This window comes from Rhinopithecus roxellana, chromosome 5, assembly GCF_007565055.1.
Source record: "Rhinopithecus roxellana isolate Shanxi Qingling chromosome 5, ASM756505v1, whole genome shotgun sequence".
In the NCBI taxonomy this organism is placed as follows: Eukaryota; Metazoa; Chordata; class Mammalia; order Primates; family Cercopithecidae; genus Rhinopithecus; species Rhinopithecus roxellana.
Genome location: NC_044553.1, coordinates 43,151,485 through 43,172,513, shown reverse-complemented (window position 1 = coordinate 43,172,513; position 21,029 = coordinate 43,151,485). Strand labels below are relative to the sequence as shown.

The window sequence follows — 21,029 nt, the reverse complement described above, 5'->3', positions numbered from 1 at the left end:
CATTTTCAGGTATCTGTATAGCAATGCCCCACTTCCCAACACCAATTTTCTGTGTTACTTTGTTCTTGCATTGCTATAAAGAACTACCTGAGACTGAGTAATTTATAAAGAAAATGGGTTTAATTGACTCACAGTTCCACAGGCTGTACAGGAAGCATGGCTGGGGAGACCTCAGGGAACTTAACAATTATGACAGAAGGTGAAGGGGAAGCAGGCTCATCTTACATGGCCAGAGAAGGAGGAGGAGAATGAAGGGGGAAGTACTACACACTTTCAAGCAACCAAATCTCATAAAAGAAGTCACTCACTGTCACCAGAGTAGCAAGGGGGAAGTCTGCCTCCATGATCCAGTCACCTCCCATCTGGCCCCTCCTCCAACATTAGGGATTACAATTTGACATGAGATTTGGGCAGAGACATAATTCCAAACCATGTCAGATACCATACAAACACCAGAAAAAATATGCTAATGGTTGTGTTAACATCAGCCAAAGTAGACTTCAGGACAGTATTGCCAGAGATGAAGAGGGCATTTCATGATCATAAAGGGTGAATTCAACAAGAAGACATACAATCTGAAATGTGTATGGACCTAGTAATAAATCTTTAAAATTATGAAATAAAAATTGACAGAACTAAATAAATAAACAAATCCACAATAATTGATTTTGTCACTTTTAGTAACTGATATAACAACTAGACAAAAAAATTTAGTAAATACATAGATGATTTGAACAACACTAGCAATCGAGTTAACCTATTTGACGTGTATGGAACACTACAGCTAATACCCAAGTGTATATTCTTTTTATATGCCCATGGAACATTTACCGAGATAGACCACATATTGGGCTGTAAACCAAGTTTCAATACACTTAAAAGGATTGAAATTCAACAGGATTGGTTGAGCGTGATGGCTCACATCTATAATCCTCGCACTTGGGGAAGCCGATGCAGGTGAATCACTTGAGGTCAGGAGTTTGAGACAAGCCTGGCCAACGTGATGAAACCCTGCCTCTACTAAAGAAAAAATATATACAAAAATTAGCTGGGTGTGGTGGCGCACACCTATAATATCAGCTACTTGGAAGACTGGTCGTGAGAATCGCTTGAACCTGGGAGATGGAGGTTGCAGTGAGCTGAAATCGCGCCACTGGACTCCAGCCTGGGTGACAGAGTGAGCCTCTGTCTCAGAAAAAAAAAAAAAAAGAAGTTTAACAGGATAGGTTTCCTGATCACAACAAATTTAAGTTAGAATTCAGTAACACACACACACACACACACACACACACACATATATATATATCACAAATGTTTAGAAATTAAACAAGTTTCTTTTGAATAAGCCATGGATCAAAAAAGAAAATATAAGGGAAATTAAAAGGCATTTTAACTGATTGATTGTTAAAGCATAACATACCAAAATGTGCGATGAAGCTAATTCAGTGCTTAGCGATTAATTTATACCTTTAAATACTTATATATAAATGAAGAAATATTCAAAATCATTGATCTAAGCTTCCACCTTAAGTTCTTAAGAAAAAGAAGGAAGGAAATAAGAATAGAAATCAATGGACAAGAAAATGGACACAAAGTAGAGAAAATAAATAAAACCAAAGATGGATCTTCAAAAAACTTAATGAAATTGATAGACGACAGCTGGCCTTATATGAGAGCGAATGAGAGAGTACTCAGATGACTAATATTAGGAATCAGAGGAGGGAACCTACAGTTACTTTTTAAAAGGTAATATTGTAACTAATTTTATGCCGGTAATTTTAACAACTTATTTTAAATAGATAAATTCTTATGAGCCAAAATATACTAAAACCAATATAAGTAGAAATAGAAAATATGGATATCTGTTAGAGGAATTAATGTTATAATTTATTTTTTTATTTTAAAAAAATTAAGGTGTTTATAATTTTAAAATCTTACCAGTTATTTTTGATGATTATATTCTCCTATTAGAAAGAATATTTGACCTGTCATGGTGGCTCATGCCCGTAATACCAGCACTTTGAGAGGCCAGGGTGGGCCCCCCAAAAGTTTAAGATCATCCTGAGCAGCATAGTGAGATCCCATCTCTACCAAAAAAACGACCCTCTTCACAAGGCATGGTGGCACACACCTATAGTCCCAGCTATTTGGGAGGCTGACATGGGAGAGAATACTTTGAGCCAAGGAATTTGAGGATACCCTGGGCAAAATAGTGAAACATAGTCCCAAAAGAAAGAGACAGAGATAGAGAGACACAGAGAGAGAGAGAGAGAGAGAAAGAGAGAGGGAGGGAGGGAAGGGGGAGGAGGTAAGGAGGGAGGGAGGGAGGGAGGAAGAACTACTTTGGAATTAAAGACGTTAATGAGAAAAATAAGAAAGCCATTTAAACAAAATTTTAACTGATTTATTGGGGGTATAATTCATATAGAAAAAGCCTGCACATATTTAATACATAAGGTTTGATAGGTTTAAACATATGCATACAGCTGTGAAACCATCACCACAATCAAAGTCATAAACATATCCATCACCTCCAAAAGTTTCCTCCTATCACCCCTTCTTTGTGGTAAGAACACTTGATATCTACCCTCTTCACAAAGGTTTTGGTGTACAGTGTAGTATTAAACCACCATTCTACTCTCTGCTTCTATGAATTTGACTATTTTAGATACTTTTTGTGAGTAAGATCATCAGTATTTGTTCTTCTGGGACTAGCTTATTTCATCTAGGGTAATGTCCTCAAGGTTCATCCATTTTGTTGCAAATGGCAGGATTTCCTTTTTGAAGGCTGAATAATATTCTATTGTATGTATATGCCACATTTTCTTAATGTATCCTTCAATGAGTATTTAGGTTATTTCCATATCTTGGCTACTGTAAATAATGCTGTAATGAACGTGGGAGGGCAGATAACTTTAATTGCAGCGATTTTATTTCCTCTGGCTACATATGTAGAAGTGGGATTGCTAGATGACCGGTAGTTCTATTTTTTAATTTTATGGGGAACCTTTATACTGTTTTCTGTAGAGGCTGGACTATTTTACATTGCTACCAACAGTGTGCAGGGATTCCAGTTTCTCCACATCTTCACCAAAACTTGTTACCTAAAAAGATCTAAAAATTTTTGTAATAGTCATCCTAACAGGTGTGGTTTTGATTTGCATCTGCCTGATGATTAGTGATTTGTGAGCACCTCTTTACATAAAGGGTAGGCTATTTGTCTTTGGAGAAATGTCTATTCAAGTCTTTAGTTCATTTTTTAAATTGGGTTCTTTATTGTATGTATTAGTCCGTTTTCACACTATGATAAAAATACTACCTGAGACTGGGTGATTTATAAACAAAGGAGGTTTAATTGACTCACAGTTCCACATAGCTGGGGAGGCCTCAGGAAACTTACAGTCATGGCAGAAGATGAACGGGAAGCAGCCATCTTCTCCACAAGGTGGTAGGAGAGAGAAGAGAAAGTGAAGGGGGCAGAACCCTTTGTAAAACTATCAGATCTCCGGAGAACTCACTCACTGTCATGAGAACAGCATGGGGGAAACTGCCCCCGTTTTTTTTGTTGTTGTTGTTTTTGTTTTGTTTTGTTTTTTTGAGACAGAGTCTCACTCTGTTACCTGGTTGGAGTATAGTGGCACAATCATGGCTCATTGCAGCCTCAACCTTCTAGGCTGAAGTGACCCCCCACCTCAGCCTCCCTAGTAGCTGCAAACACAGGTGCCTACCACCACGCCCAGCCATTTTTAATTTTTTTTTTTTTTTTGTAGTGCCTCACTGTTTTACCCAGGCTGGTCTCAGCCTCCCAAAGTGCTGAGATCATAGGCATGAGCCACTGTGCCTGGGAGTTTATTTTATTTGTTGTTGTTGTTGCTTGTTTGTTTTTGCTGTTGGGTTATATTAGTTCCTTTTTTATGTAATTTTGAAGTTTGGATATCAACTTTTTATCTTATACATGGTCTACAAATATTTTTCCCATTTTGTAGGGTGCCTTTTCACTTTGTTGTTTCCTTTGTCATACAGCTTTTTAGTTAAATGTAGCCACACTTGTCAGTTTTTGCTTTCATTACCTGTGTTTTTGGTGTCACCCAAAAAATCATTGGCATCGTCAAGACCAAAGTCAAGAAGCTTCTCCTCTGTTTTCTTCTAGGGGTTTTACAGTTTCAGGTCTTGTTTGTGTCTTTAATTCATTTTGAGCTGATTTTTGTGTTTGTTTTAAGATAAGGGTCCTATTTCTTTCTTTTGCATGTGGATATCCAGTTTTCCCAAGTGATTTGTTGTTTTTTTGTTTTGATTTTTGTTTTGTTTTGTTTTTGAGACAGAGTCTTGCTGGAATGCAGTGGCACCATCTCGGCTCACTGCAACCACCACCTCCCAGGTTGAAATGATTCTTCTGCCTCAGCCTCCTGAATAGCTGGGACTGCAGGCACGCACCACCACTCCCAGCTAATTTTTGTATTTTTAGTAGAGACAGGGTTTCACCGCATTGGCCAGGATGGTCTCAATCTCTTGACTTCATGATCCTCCCACCTCAGCCTCCCAAAGTGCTAGGATTACAGGTGTGAGCCACTGTGCCTGGCCACCATTTGTTGAAGAGACTGTCCTTTCCCCTTTGTGTATGCTTGGCACCTGAGTCGAAGATCATTGAACTGTATTTCTTGGGTTTGTTTTTGATCTATCAATTTCATTGGTTTCTGTCTATCTTAATTCCTGTATCAGACTGTTTTAATTACTGTAGCTTTGTGATATATTTGGAAATCAGGAACTATTATGCCTCTAGCTTTGTTCTTCTTTCTCAAGATGCAGGGTCTTTTGTAGTTCTGTATGAATTTTAGGATTATTTGTTCTATTTCTATAAAAAATACCATTGGGATTTTGATGGGTGTAGCATTGAATTTCTAGATTACTTTGGATAGTATAGACATTTTAACAATATTAAGTTCTTCCAATCCATGAACACAGGATATCTTTCCATTTATTTTTGTCTTGAAAGAAGGCTATTTGTAATTGACAAATCAGGATTAGGACTCTACTGTCATTTCCTTATTTTTTATTTTATTTTCCATAACTTCATTACTACCAAATGTTTTAGCTAGTAACATTTACCAAATATTTACTTCATTTTTGGGATCATAGGCTGCATGTTTGTTTCAATTAGAAATTTTGCTAATTTATTATAAGGATAACTAGATAAATTTGTGTGGATCAATGCTAATTCATTATGCCTAGAAAAAAGCTGAAAACATATGGTGAAATATCTTCTGTACAAAGGACATTATTATGTGTGATCCTCTATTTTCCTCTTTGTCATTTATATCATCATTTGTATATAGCCCAGAATGTTTTCAACTGAATGTATTCACCATAAAAATGTCTGTTGAGATAACATATTACAGCAAAAGCATGGTTCTTGGGCATTCGGCCAAATGGAAATTGTGGTCAGAAGTTGAAGGCAGCTTTTATGTCTTTGAGAAAACATGAAGTTCAAAAAAAGTTTTTGTGAAAAACTGTTATTGACAAGTTAACACAAATGGGAAACTCCAAGTTGAAGTTAGTGCTCAATAACAAATTATGGCCAGGAGTAGTGGCTTATGCCTGTATTCCCAGCACTTTGGGAGGCCGAGGAGGGTGGATTGCCTGAGGTCAGGAGTTGAAGACCAGCCTGGCCAATACGGTGAAACCTCATCTCTGCTAAAAATACAAAAATTAGCTGGACATCATGGCGCATGCCTGTAATCCCAACTACTCAAAAGGCTGAGGCAGGAGAATCACTTGGGAGGCAGAGGTTGCAGTGAGCTGAGATTACCCCATTGCGCTCCAGCCTAGGCGACAAGAGTGAAATTCTGTCTCAAAAAAAAAAAAAAAGAAAAAAATAGCAAATTATAATTAAAATCTACACTTCACATGCTCAGAGGGAAAAATGTACAACCCATTAGGTGCAATGCATGTTATTTGCTCTATGCATAAGAATTGTGCACGGGCATCTGAAAAAGCCTCATCCCATTTCCTACATTCTGCAGGTGCTCTGTGTATATTTTAAGCATTCATACTCAATATATTAGATGTATATAGTGTATATATATGTAAGTGTGTGTTTATATTATGTTATAGAAGTAATGTAACTTATACGAGATAGATTTTTTTTTAATAAAGAGAAATGAAAATCAGCCATGATTTCATCTCTATAAAACCACCACTGATAGTATGCTCTTCTGGGATTTCCTATGTGGTTTTTTTTTTTCTTTTGTATTTTTATGAATAGGGGGAAAAAAACTACATATGCACACAAATTTGGTGTGATATTTTTCTTTTCTTTTTTTTTTTTTTTGAGACGGAGTCTCGCTCTGTCGCCTGGGCTGGAGTGCAGTGGCTGGATCTCAGCTCACTGCAAGCTCCGCCTTCCGGGTTTACGCCATTCTCCTGCCTCAGGCTCCCGAGTAGCTGGGACTACAGGTGCCAGCCACCTCGCCCGGCTAGCTTTTTGTATTTTTTAGTAGAGACGGGGTTTCACCGTGTTAGCCAGGATGGTCTCGAACTCCTGACCTCGTGATCCGCCCGTCTCGGCCTCCCAAAGTGCTGGGATTACAGGCTTGAGCCACCGTGCCTGGCCTTGGTGTGATATTTTTCTAACCTATTTCTCAGGCACTTTGCTATGCTTGTTAATGAGATGGCCACAGTCCCTACCCTCAATGAAACTTACTGTCTAGTATGGACCAGTGTGAACAGATAACTCAAAATTATTACCAGTGTGCTGAGCGTTATGGAAGGGAAAACAATGGTACCAGAGAGTAAATACAGGGATGGGGGATCACTTAGTCTAGGAGGTTTAGGAGGGACCCCTCTGACAAAGTGTATCATTTAGGATGCTTTGAGCTTCAAATTATAGACTCGAAGTAACAACGAAAACTGCCTTACACAATAAGCATACTGGTTAGCTCTAATCATAAGAAGCATAGAAGAAGGTTGGTCATTGCAGCAGGTGAAAGAAGTCATGCTTGACCCAGCTTCTGTGGGATTCTCTTGGCTTGCTCTCTGTGGTCACAGATACTTATAGCAGTTCCAAAGACACGATGATGTCCAGAGGCTGAAAAGGCAGAGCTTTTTGCTGAGTACCTCTCTCTCTCTCTCTTTTTTTTTTCTTTTATACAGAGTCTCACTCTGTCACCCAGGCTGGAGTGTAGTGGCACGATCTCGACTCACTGCAACCTCCGCCTCCCGGATTCAAACGATTCTCTTGCCTCAGCCTCCGCCTCCCAAGTAGCTGGGACTACAGGTGCCCGCCACCATGCCCAGCTAACTTTTTGTAGTTTTAGTAGGGACGGGGTTTCACCATGTTAGCGTGGATGGTCTTGATCTCCTGACCTCATGATCTGCCCGCCTCAGCCTCCCAAAGTGCTGGGATTGCAGGCATGAGCCACCGCGGCTGGCCTTTGCTGAGAATCTCTTTAAAAAAGTGAAGAACCTTTTTCCAGAGGACCCTCCAGAAAACTGGATCTTTTTCCCTTGGGCCAGAATTGTGTAATGTGCATATTTCCTACCCCATTGTTGGTGAGGAAAATGGTATTACCCTAAGGCTTAGAGGAATCAAAATTCAGCCCCTGGGAGAGAGGAGTTGCTGTCTATCCCTGACATACATAGTCACCCAATATTTGAATAAAATCATAATTCTTTTAGCTAGGAAGAAGGCAGGAGACCCCATCAGTGGAGCAGTAAGTAAATTATGATACATTCATACAATGAAATCCTAATCTGCTGTTTAAAAAGAGGCAGGTTTATATGTTTTTATAGATAATTCATTTCAGATTATATTAAAGGAAGGAAGAAAAATGCAGAACAAGGCCAGGCACAGTGGCTAATGCCCGTAATCCCACGACTTTGGGAGGCCAAGGCGAGTGGATCACCTGAGACCAGGAGTTCAAGACCAGTCTGGCCAACATGGTGAAACCCCGTCTCTACTAAAAATACAAAATTAGCCAGGCGTGGTGGTGGGCACCTATAATCACAGCTACTTGGGAGGCTGAGGCAGGAGAATCGGTTGAACCCAGGTGGCAGAGGTTGCAGTGAGCCAATATTGTGCCACTGCACTCCAGCCTGGGCTATAGAGTTGAACTCTATCTCAAAAAAAAAAAAAAAGAAAAGAAAAATGCAGAAAATTGTATATAGGAATATACTATTTGTGTAAAACCAGAAAATTTTTTAAATGCTTTCTTATAAGCTAGCATTTTTAGAAAATAATTCTGGAAGGACCTAAGAAACTGTTGACAGTATTTGCTCTGGGGGTGGGACAAAGGTAAGACAAAGATTTATAATTCACTATATATCCTTTTTTACTGTTTTGGTTTTTTCTCTGTGGCCATATATTTACAATTTAATTTTATATTTGTTGATTAGAGATAATTATTTGTATAAAGAAATAAAGTGGAAAGACATAAAACATTTAAGTTAAAATGCTGGAATACTTTCTATTTTATATTGTTTTATGCTTATGAAAATACTTGTCTAATTCATTTAATTTTTTACACTTTTTATTTTACAGTGTTTTTTTTTATTATTATACTTTAAGTTCTAGGGTACATGTGCATAACGTGCAGGTTTGTTACATATGTATACTTGTGCCATGTTGGTGTGTACAGTGTTCTTAAAACATATGCACAGGAAACTTGTGCACCAATGTTCATAGCAGCATTATTCATAATAGTCAAAAATTAGAAACAGCACAAATGTCCATCAACTGATAACAAAATGAGATATACACATATAATGAAATATTATTCATCAACAAAAGGGAATTAAGTACTGATACAAGTTACAGCGTGGATGAACCTTGAAAACATAAGTGAAAGAAGCTGTATTAGCCCATTCTCACAGTGCTCATAAGATATGCCTGAGACTGGGTAATTTATTTATTTTTAATTATCATTATTATCATTATTTTGAAACAGAGTTTCGCTCTTGTTACCCAGGCTGGAGTGTAGTGGCGCAATTTCGACTCACTGCAACCTCCGCCTCCTGGGTTCAAGCAATTATCTTGTCTCAGCCTCCCAAGTAGCTGGGATTACAGGTGCATGCCACCACATCCAGCTAATTTTGTATTTTTAGTAGAGAGGGGGTTTCACCATGTTGGCCAGAATGGTCTCCAACTCCTGACATCAGGTGATCTGCTTGCCTCAGCCTCCCAAAGTGCTGGGATTACAGGCATGAGCCACTTCCTCCAGCCAAGACTGGGTCATTTATAAAGGAAAAAGTTTTAGTTGACACAGTTCAGCATGGCTGGGAAGGCCTCAAAAAACTTAATCATGGGGCCGGGCGCAGTGGCTCACGCCTGTAATTCCAGCAGTTTGGGAGGCCGAGGCGGGCGGATCACGAGGTGAGGAGATCGAGACCATCCTGGCTAACACGGTGAAACCCCGTCTCTACTAAAAATACAAAAGATTAGCTGGGCGTAGTGGCGGACGCCTGTAGTCCCAGCTACTCGGGAGGCTGAGACAGGAGAATGGCGTGAACCCGGGAGGCGGAGCTTGCAGTGAGCCAAGATGGCGCAACTGCACTCCAACCGGGTAGACAGAGCGGGACTCCGTCTCAAAAACAAACAAACAAAAGAAAAACTTACAATCATGGCAGAAGGGGAAGCAAACACATCCTTCTTCACATGGCAGCAGCAAGTAGAAGTGTCAAGAAAAAGGTGAAAACCCCCTTATAAAGCCATCAGATCTTTTGTTTTTTTATACTTTAAGTTCTAGGGTACATGTGCACAACGTGCAGGTTTGTTACATATGTATACATGTGCCATGTTGGTGTGCTGCACCCATTAACTCATTTACACTAGGTATATCTCCTAATGCTATTCCTAATGCTATCCCTACCCCCTACCCCCACCCCATGACAGGCCCCAGTGTGTGATGTTCTCCACCCTGTGTCCAAGTGATCTCATTATTCAGTTCCCATCTATGAATGAGAACATGCAGTGTTTGGTTTTCTGTCCTTGCCATAGTTTGCTCAGAATGATGGTTTCCAGCTTCATCCGTGTCTCTACAAAGGACATGAACTCCTCCTTTTTTATGGCTGCATAGTATTCCATGATGTGTATGTGCCACATTTTCTTAATCCAGTCTATCATTGATGGACATTTGGGTTGGTTCCAAGTCTTTGCTATTGTGAATAGTGCCACAGTAAACATACATGTGCATGTATCTTTATAGCAGCATGATTTATAATCCTTTGGGTATATGCCCATAATGGGATGGCTGGGTCAGATGGTATTTCTAGTTCTAGATCTTTGAGGAATTGCCACATTGTCTTCCACAACGGTTGAACTAGTTTACAGTCCCACCAACAGTGTAAAAGTGTTCCTATTTCTCCACATCCTCTCCAGCACCTGTTGTTTCCTGACTTTTTAATGATTGCCATTCTAACTGGTGTGAGATGGTATGTCATTGAGGTTTTGATTTGCATTTCTCTGATGGCCAGTGATAATGAGCATTTTTTCATGTGTCTGTTGGCTGCAGAACTGTCTTCTTTTGAGAAGTATCTGTTCATATCCTTTGCCTACTTTTTGATGGGGCTGTTTGATTTTTTTTCTTGTACATTTGTTTTTAAGTTCTTTGCAGATTCTAGATATTAGCCCTTTGTCAGATGGGTAGATTATAAAAATTTTCTCTCATTCTGTTGGTTGCTGCTCACTCTAATGGTAGTTTCTTTTGCTGTGCAGAAGCTCTTTAGTTTAATTAGATCCCATTTGTCAATTTTGGCTTTTGTTGCCATTGCTTTTGCTGTTTTAGTCATGAAGTCCTTGCCCATGCCTATGTCCTGAATGGTATTGCCTAGGTTTTCTTCTAGGGTTTTTATGGTTTTAGGTTTAACATTTAAGTCTTTAATCCATCTTGAATTAATTTTTGTATAAGGTGTAAGGAAGTGATCCAGTTTTGGCTTTCCACATATGGCTAGCCAGTTTTCCCAGCACCATTTGTTAAATAGAAATCCTTTCCCCATTTCTTGTTTTTGTCAGGTTTGTCAAAGATCAGATGGTTGTAGATGTGTGGTATTATTTCTGAGGACTCTATTCTGTTCCATTGGTCTATATCTCTGTTTTGGTACCAGCACCATACTGTTTTGGTTACTGTAGCCTTGTAGTATAGTTTGAAGTCAGGTAGCGTGATGCCTCCAGCTTTGTTCTTTTGGCTGAGGGTTGTCTTGCCAATGCGGGTAAGCCATCAGATCTTATGAGAACTCACTCACTATCACGAGAACAGCATCAAGGTAACAACCACCATGATTCAATTACCTCCCACCAGGACCCTCCCACTACACGTAGGGATTATGGGAACTACAATTCAAGATGAGATTTGAGTGGGGACACAGTCAAACCATATCAGAAGCCAATTACAAAAGACCATATATTGTATGATTCCATTTACATGAAGTGTCCAGAATAGGTAAATCTATGGAGACAGAAAGTAGATTAGTGGTTTCCTGGGAAAGTTGAGGGAAAATGAAGAGTATCTGTTAAAAGACACAAGGTTTCATTTTGTAATTGTAAAAATGTGCTAAAATTGTGGTGATGCTTGCACATTCTCTGAATATATTTAAAACCACTGAATTGTATACTTCAAAGGGAAGAGTGTATGCTATGTGCATTATAGCTAGTAAAGCTATTTTAAAGATGTACCTGTCTTGTTTGTTCCCACAACCACTGGCAGAATGTTCAGGAATATTGCTTCAGGTTATTTATGAACACAATAGAATCATATACTTATCAACACCTTTGTTCTTTTTGGAAAATTGGAAACTCTTTTGGCAACTTTTTTCCTCTGTTGTTTTATGCATTTATAGACTAATATAGTTATTCTTTTTTTTTCAATAAGTCTATCGCTGATATTTTTATTTTTTTTCTGCTTTTGCCTTTTCTTAAAATATCATCATATAAACTGTTTTTTGTGATCATAGTTTTATTTCTATCTTTAACAAATTTAAAAAAATCTTTTGAAAGAATTTGCACATAATTTTAAAATGAGATAGTATGAAAGGGCTTATAATGAAAAACAATAAATTCTAGTGCTCTGTCCTCCCTTCTGTTCCTGCTACCCACTTTTTAACTGTTTCTGTTTGTTACTCTGATCATATTTCCCATATTATTAAAAAGTTCATGCATGCATGTTCCAAGTCGATTTCCAACTATGATAGATGAATAAATAGCCAACTTATGTTTGGCCATTCATAGAATTATTGCGTAAACATAATTTTTCCTCAGAAATTTGAAGACATTGCTTTATCATCTTTTCCAATTGTATTTTGTATTTCTGTTGAAAGATATGATACTTGTTCCTTTTTTCTCCCTCTTTCCTTCTCTTTCTCTGAAAAATTTTTATAATTATTTTTATGCCAGTGTTTTAAAATTTCACAGTGATATGCCTTGTATGTACAGTGTTAAAAGTCCATTGTGTTAGGCCTTTGGTAAGTGGATTAGTCCATTCTGATGCTGCTAGTAAAGACATACCCAAGACTGGATAATTTATAAAGGAAAGAGGTTTAATGGACTCACAGTTCCACATGGCTGGGGAGGCCTCACAATCATGGCAGAAGGCAAAGGAGAAGTGAAGGCATATTATATATGGTAGCAGGCAAGAGAGTGTGTGCAGGGGAAGTCCCATTTTTAAAACCATCAGATCTCGTGAGACTTATTCATTACCAGGAGAGCAGTATGGGGGAAACCACCCCAGTGATTCAGTTATCTCCACCTGGCCCTGCCCTTGACACATGGATTATTACAATTCCTGTGAGATTTGGGTAGGGACACAGCCAAACCATATCAGTAAGCATTTCAGTCTAATGAATACTGTTTCTCTTCAACTCGGACATTGTGTGAATAATTTCTTTAATGATTTTCTTCCCTCTGTATGATCATTTGGGGATTCCAGCTAGTTGAGTGGAAGGTCACCTAGAGTGATTTTCTGTTCTTCTCAATCAGAATTCCTCATGTGAACCACAGAATCAGAAAATGGTTTGAGTAACTATTTTCTCACATCTTCCAAGGCTCATCTTAACAAGTACCATTCTAGATACATGACAGAAGTTAATAGATAACATACAGTGATTGTCTAGGACTACGGTCAGTGAACTTTTTCTTAAAGGGCCAGAGAGTAAAATATTTTGGGTGTTGTAGGTTGGGAGGCAAAATCAAGGTTATGGTTATAGGTATTTATATATCTTTTTTTTTTTTTTTTTTTTTTTTTTTTTTTTTGAGACGGAGTCTCGCTCTGTCGCCCGGGCTGGAGTGCAGTGGCCGGATCTCAGCTCACTGCAAGCTCCGCCTCCCGGGTTTACGCCATTCTCCTGCCTCAGCCTCCCGAGTAGCTGGGACTACAGGCGCCCGCCACCTCGCCCGGCTAGTTTTTTGTATTTTTTAGTAGAGACGGGGTTTCACCGTGTTAGCCAGGATGGTCTCGATCTCCTGACCTCGTGATCCGCCCGTCTCGGCCTCCCAAAGTGCTGGGATTACAGGCTTGAGCCACCGCGCCCGGCCAGGTATTTATATATCTATCTGAAATGTAACCATTTAAAAATATAAAAAATATTCTTATCTTGTGAGCCATTAAATTAAAAAGTAGATTGCTGGCTGGATTTAGCACACAAGCCATAATTTGCCCAACCTCTTTTTTAGGGCATTAGGGGTTCATTCTTTCACTGAATCTGTTCAAAAAAATCCTCTTTTTTTATTTTCACTCATTTCCCTACAACTTAGCTTTTTATTTTACCTTTGGGGAGATTTCCACAAATTTTTCTTAAAGCACTTCTATTTTAATTCAACAGTTTTCATTCCAGCACCTCTTTTTTGTTTTCCAGTTCCCTTTTTTAGTATCTTGTTTTTGTTTTATGGATGCAAGACATTCCTAAATGTTTCTAAGGATACTCCTTAGAGTTTTTAAAACTCTTTTCTTTTGTTTCCTAAATTATCTCTTTTTCCTTTGAGGACAGTTTTTCTAATTTGTACGTTCGTGATCTCTGGTAATCTAGTCATACTTAACAGTGATAAAATAGAAAAATCATCTGTTGTTTCTCTAGGTAAAATGCATAAACATTTAACTATTACATGTTACATTTTTAGTTTCCATTTATATTTTATATATTAAAACTGATGCTTACAGGAACAGAAAACCAACCACTACATGTTCTCACTTATAAATGGAAGTTACACATGAGTATGCATGGATACAAAGAAGGGAACAATAGCCTGCTTGAGGGTAGAGGACAGGAGGAGGGTGAGGATAGAAAAGCTACCTGTTGGGCACTGTGCTTATTACCTGGGTGATGAAATAATATGTACAACAAACCCCCACGACACACGGTTTATCTATAGAACCAACTTGTACATGTACTCCCAAAACTAAAATAAACTTTTTTAAAAAAGGAAAAAAATCTGATGCTTATATTTTCATTAAATCTCCTGAAAATAGACATAAAGAGAAGATCTCTAATAAGAGGGTATGTGTGCACGCGTGCTCATGCGCGTGTGTACATGTACCATCCAGAGGCGAAGGTGGTATTTGAGACATTCTGTCATTAGGGTAGTTGCCCCTTTTGCTTTGACACTCTGTTCTTTCGGTGGTTTTCAGCTTCCTCTGCCCTCCATCATCACTTCCATCGCCACTTCATCTGTCTGCTAGGTAACTGTTGAAATTGCTCAGCTGCTGATGGCCCTCTCATCTTCTTTACTGTAATGGTTTTATATCTTTTACAAACTATTGCCTACGATTTAAATAGAATCTCCCAAGAGAGAAGATAAATGTTTATGTTCAGGTTGCTAATTTTTAATTAGTATTCTCACTACACATTTTAAACTATATTTTTACATTTATTATGTGCTTCTGAAATACAAAAAGCAACATGAATAAGTCATTTGTGGTGTTTATAAGTCGGTAGGGAGATATCACACATATGCCCAATTAACTTTAATAAAAAGAAAAAATGCAGTAAGTCTGATCAACTACTTTGAAAACAGGAGAAGTAGTGAATGGGGAGGTCAGGCTCTAGGGAGAGGTTGGCGTTTGAGCTGGGCTTGAATGATGAGCACAATGTAGACATGTAGAGTGGAGAAGGTGTTGCAAGTGGATAGACCTTAACATGCACAGAAATACAAATCAGAAAATGCAAGAAGCGGTTAGTAGTGAGTTTCCAGTGTGATTACAGTATAGGGTAGATATATATTTGGTTGGGCAGGGGTACATTTATAGGACACAAGGCCAGAAGGGCAATTTGGACTCAGATCATGAAGGATCATTCCATACTCAAGCGTTTGGATTTTGTTATTTAGACCACTGGGGACAACTTTTAAGTAGGGTGTAAAGAGGGCCTAAATGTCTTCTAGGTAAGTAACTCCAATTACAATAAGAAAGACAGATTAAAAAGATAAGATAGGCCAGGCCTGATGGCTCATGCCTGTAATCCCAGCACCGAGGTAGGTGGATCACCTGAGGTCAGGGGTTCAAGACCAGCCTGGCCAACATGGTGAAACCCTGTCGCTACTAAAAAAAAAAAAAAATACAAAAAATTAGCCAGGCCTGTGGCACGCCCCTGTATTCCCAGCTACTTGGGAGGTCAAGGCAGGAGAATCACTTGAACCCAGGAGACGGAGGTTGCAGTGAGTTGAGATTGCACTACTCTACTCCAGCCAGGGCAACAGAGTGAGGAGGGGAGAAAAAAAGATAGTTGAGGTAGTAAATCCTGTTACGAGCTGTTAATTACAGTCTGAACCAGGACAGCAGATTAGTTTCTTAGCAATATTCATTAAACATCGGCAGTGTCTGCTAGGTATTTTGATAGACATTGATACTTTGGAGGGTTTTCCTCAAAATGGTTTCTGTAGCCCTGTCTCCCTCCCTACTCCCACTGGGGCCATCCTGAGCAAAGCTCTACTGACTCCATGCATGAGTTACTAGGGCTCCAGCTCCTGTAGACACCAGGGTCTCTCTCCAGCCCAATTCATTTTGTGCATCACTGACAAAATAATCTTGAGATGTGACCTAAATTATGTCATGTCTCCTTTTAAAACTGCTTTGGTCCCCCTACCAATCAAGTCTTAACTCTTCTTCTGGATGTCAGTATCCCCACCCTGGCTCTACCCTAACTAACCAAACTTTTCTTGCCAGTCTCTAATACAGAAATATTCTTGTGAGGCCATGACGGGAGGATCACTTGAGCCCAGGAGTTCAGGATCAGCCTAGGCAACACAGTGAGACCTTGTCTTTACAAAAAAAATTTAAAAATTAGCCGAGCGTGGTAGTGCATGCCTGTAGACCCTCAGGAGGCTGAGGTAGGAGGTTTGCTTGAGCATGGTTTCACTGAGCTGTGATTGCGCCACTGCACTCCAGCCTGGGTGACAGAGTGAGACTCTATCTCAAAAAAAAAAAAAAAAAAAATTGTCAGTCTCATTTCCTTAGAGCATGCTCATTCTGCCTCCGTGCCTTCTTTTCTCATGTGACTTTGCCATGCATATTCTCTATACCTTCTCATTTCAATTCTTCCCATCTTTCAAGTCTCATCTCAGTTACATCTCCTCAAAAGTTCTTCTACATCTTCTTTGAAAAAAGATTGTCTTACACTATTTTTCTTTTTTCTTTTCTTTTTGTTTTTTGAGACGTAGTCTCACACTGATGCCCAGGCTGGACAGTGCAGTGACGCGATCTTGGCTCACTGCAACCTCTGTGCCCCAGGTTTAAGTGATTCTTCTGCCTCAGCCTCCTAACTAGCTGGGATTACAGGTGCCTGCCACCACACCCAGCTGATAATTTTGTGTTTTTAGTAGAGACAGGGTTTCGCCCTGTTGGCCAGGCTGGTTATAGACTCCTGAACTCAAGTGATCTGCCTGCCTTGGCCTCCTTAAGTGCTGGGATTACAGGCATGAGCCATCGTGCCCACCCTTTTTTTGGTGGGGAGGGAGGGACAGGTTTGCACTCTGTTTTCCAGGCTGGAGTGCAGTGGTGCGATCTTGGCTCACTGCAACCTCCGCCTCCCAGGTTCAAACGATTCTCCTGCCTCAGCTTCCTGAGTAGCTGGGATTATAGGCACGTGCCATGACATCCAGCTAATTTTTGTTATTTTTGTAGAGATGGTCTCCCTATGATACCCAGGCTGGTCTCCAACTCCTGGGCTCAAGTGATCCTCCCACCTCAGCCTGGGAGTGCTGGGATTACAGGTGTGAACCAGCACATCTAGCTGTCTTAACACTATTTTTCCATCCCCATGATGTCTAGCCTTAATGTTTGGCATGTCTATGCTCAGTTACTCCATGGTCACAATATGGCTGCAGGAGTGCCAGCTATCCTAACCACATTTCAGACAGGAAAGATAAATGCAAGGGGCAAAAGGGACATCTCTCCCAGCTGAGTCAGCCACCTCTGAAAAGCTCTCCCGGGAAGTGACTGGCACTAGGTTGGCTTCATTGGTTGCCCCTAGGTACAAGGGATAAATTTCTAGATAGGCATATTCAGGGTCTCCATGTTAAACAATTCCAGAGAGCACCATTCACAAAAAATATATATAAAATAGAACAGATGATTCAATATCTTTATCTGGGTTTAATATATATACATATGTATCATATACATACACAGTATGTATATGTATTTTTACATATGCATATTGTATATGATAGAGTATACATATGTAAAAAGTTATCCAGCTGTATAGTTAAGATTAGTATACTTTTTTCTTCCGCATCCCAACGTTAGTATACTTTATACTTCACTGAATATATGTTGTACTTCAGTTTTCAAAAATTAATGGTTTCCTCAACAGGTGTCCAATGTGGTGAGCCTGGGAATGTGGCTGTAGGCAAAACCAGGATTATGTTCTCAGAAGGAAAAGGAGACAGTGAGTTAGGTATCTAGAAATCTTTGTCACAAGTATAGGACTTTTTTCTACCAATACTTTTGACATGTACACCAATGTTTTAAGATATCACAGTGTACAATATAATATATGTATTATAGGGGAAAAATCAACATAAATATGAATATGTTTTCTTCATTTTAAACTCTGGTACAAAAAAAGTATTAAAGATTACCTTTCTGTTTGATGTCACATAGATTTTTATTTTGATATTGAAACATTCCTACAAGAACGAAAGCATTGGCTTTGAGAAATAAAATATTGCTTGTAATTTTTATTCATGTGCTACAAAATTTAAACCTTAAGTGAAAACTCAGTGTATACTTTTGACTGCTATGTACTTTATATAGTAAAAGCAACATGTGATTTTATTAAGTCAATAATAAAAGGATTCACAACACTAGTTTCTGAAAAATAAATATCCACTTTGGGTCGCTCTACACTGATAAATAAAAAGCAAGAAAATAAAAGTGATTATAAGATGTCAAAATCTAGTCTGTATTTTTAAACATTTGCAAACATTTAAGTAATCTTTAGAAATTTTCTTTTACTTCCTTTTGTTCTATTAGAAAAATCTGAAAAATAAATAACCAAATTCACTTTGTCGTTATTGTGAAACTACTAGAAAATGAGTGACACATGACTAGTCTGCTCTTATTTCATGTAATTTAAAATACATTCCAAATAATAGGATTAGCAAATGGCAACATATTTTTGTTTGTTTTTTTGTTTTGTTTTGTTTTTCTGGAGATGGAGTCTCTCTGTCGCCCAGGCTGGCGTGCAATGGCACAATCTTGGCTCACTGCCATCACCACCTACCAGGTTGAAGCGATTCTCCTGCCTCAGCCTCCCAAGTAGCTGGGACTACAGGCACATGCCACCACACCTGGCTCATTTTTGTATTTTTAGTAGAGACAGGGTCTCCCCATGTTGGCCAGGCTGGTTTTGAACTCCTGACTTCAGGTGATCCACCCACCTCGGCCTCCCAGAGTGCTGGGATTACAGGCATGAGCCACCGCACTCAATCAAATGGCAACATCTTTAAGCATTTATTTCTCAGTGTCTGTGGGTTGATGTTTACTTGTTTTTAAATAAAGATTGTGTTTTCCTTACTTAGGTTCATCCTCAGCAGCACCGGCTTCTTTTTGAAGTGTTTGACGAAAATCGATTGGTAAGTTATATTGTGCTTGTGTGAAATATGAAGTAAGGGTACGTTTCAGTAGAGCAGCCAGGGGAAGTGGATAGGCAATCTGGGATTTGAGAGGCGGGTTGTGGGTGGTTATGGAGACTCTGCGCAAAATGGTGAGGGAGATAGAATTTGTTTTCTTCCTCCTGGTGCTACTTGCTCCCTTTCCATTCTCCTCCCAAGCACCTCTTCTGATTGCCAACATATTATAAGGCCTTACTGAAGACCTCTTGTGACAGGAGAGGACAGAAAATCAACCTGTTTGTCCTGCCTTCCCTCTTACTCGTCCATGACCCCTGGTTCCGAGTCCATGGCACTGGGAACCTTCGCCCAGAGTATCCTTCAGTTGCGCCGCCTTCCTACAGTGACCTTTCTTAGGGTTACCCGTATCCAATGGACATCCTATCCAGTCTCTCATCCCCACTCTTCTACAGAGGAAATCTGTCCTTTTTACACTGATAAGGAATGAGCAAATAAAGTTTTCTCAAGGATGGCCAGCTCTTACAGAAGCAAAAAGCAAACTTAAACCTGATATTCTTTTTATAAAATGATTGTTCCGATTTCTGAATTCCTAAAGACTATCTTAAAGTCCTATTCTTTTCCTGATTTTGTCTCTGAGGATCCAATCTCAAACCCTCTTCTTAGCAGCTTACATTTATATTTTAAACCTGTAAGATTTGAACAGGTAAGTATACAAACAGTGTTATGTGTGCAAAGCTTATCAGTTACAAGCACCAGAAAAATTAAACAGTTTTGTTCATTTTTTAGCTAACAAAGAAACTAGCTTTTTAAAAAAAAAAAAAAAAGTCTGTTTTTAATGTTAAACCACATTCATGTTTTTTGCCCTCAAGAAGTGATAATTATACTAGCAACTAAAGATATTGCCAATGAAATCTTTAATAAACATCATAGTAAGCAAAAGTACATTATTGCTGCTGAAGAAGACTATCACTGGCTGGCAATCTAATTTTTTTTTTTTTTTTTTTGAGTTGGAGTCTCACTCTGTTGCCAGGCGGGAGCACAGTGGCTCAGTCTCAGCTCACTGCAGCCTCCGCCTCCAGGGTTCATGCAATTCCCCTGCCTCAGCCTCCCTAGTAGCTGGGACCACAGGCGCATGCCACCACGCCTGGCTAATTTTTTTGTATTTTAGTAGAGATGGGGTTTCACCATGTTGGCTAGGAGGGTCCTGATCTCCTGACCTCATGATCCACCTGCCTCTGCCTCCCAAAGTGCTGGGATTACAAGCATGAGCTGCCATGCCCAGCCTGGCAATCTAATTTTTAAGGCTGAGTGACAGATGTTGCTGATTTGATTATCGAATATGGTTAGTTACAGAGCTATTTGTTTTCTGTCTGAGTTTTTGCTTTTTTTTAAAGAATATAAAGTTTTCCTTTTTTCTCCCCTCTGTCTCTATAGATCTGTTTTCCTTTATTTATTATTATTATTTTTTGACAGAGTTGCACTCTGTTGTCTAGGCTGGAGTGCAGTGGCGCAATCTCAGGTCACTGCAACCTCTGCTTCCCGGGTTCAAGCGATTCTCCTGCCTCAGCCTTCTAAGTAGCTGGGATTACAGGCACCCGCCTCCTTGCCCAGCTTATTTTTGTATTTTTAGTAGAGATGGGGTTTCACCATGTTGGCCAGGCTGGTCCCTTCTAGATGGAAACAAATGAAACTTCATATTGGTGGAGTTGTGTGTGTGTTTTGTTTTTAAATCACGAAATATACATACAAAAAAGCTCACATAATATATATATTTTAAATAATAAGACAAATATGTATATACACACACATTACTCAGCCTAAGAACTAGAACATTATCAAAATCTTTGAAACCCTCCCTAGATCCCTCCTTAGTAGCATCTCCTTTTCTTCCTCTACTAGTAGCCACTGTCCTCAATTTTGTATTTACCATTCTTTGCTTTTTAAAATACTTTTATCACATATATACACATATATATCC

The 21,029-nt window shown here is 39.2% G+C and overlaps 1 protein-coding gene across 1 annotated transcript in view; it reads left to right on the top strand.

Moving 5' to 3' along the window:
* Positions 1-21,029, top strand: part of NEDD4 (NEDD4 E3 ubiquitin protein ligase) — a 173,615-nt gene that overhangs the window by 48,659 nt on the left and 103,927 nt on the right. The window contains exon 5 of the mRNA XM_030931102.1: positions 19,001-19,054. Coding sequence (XP_030786962.1) covers positions 19,001-19,054 — 54 coding nt within the window. The remainder of the gene's footprint in view (positions 1-19,000; positions 19,055-21,029) is intronic.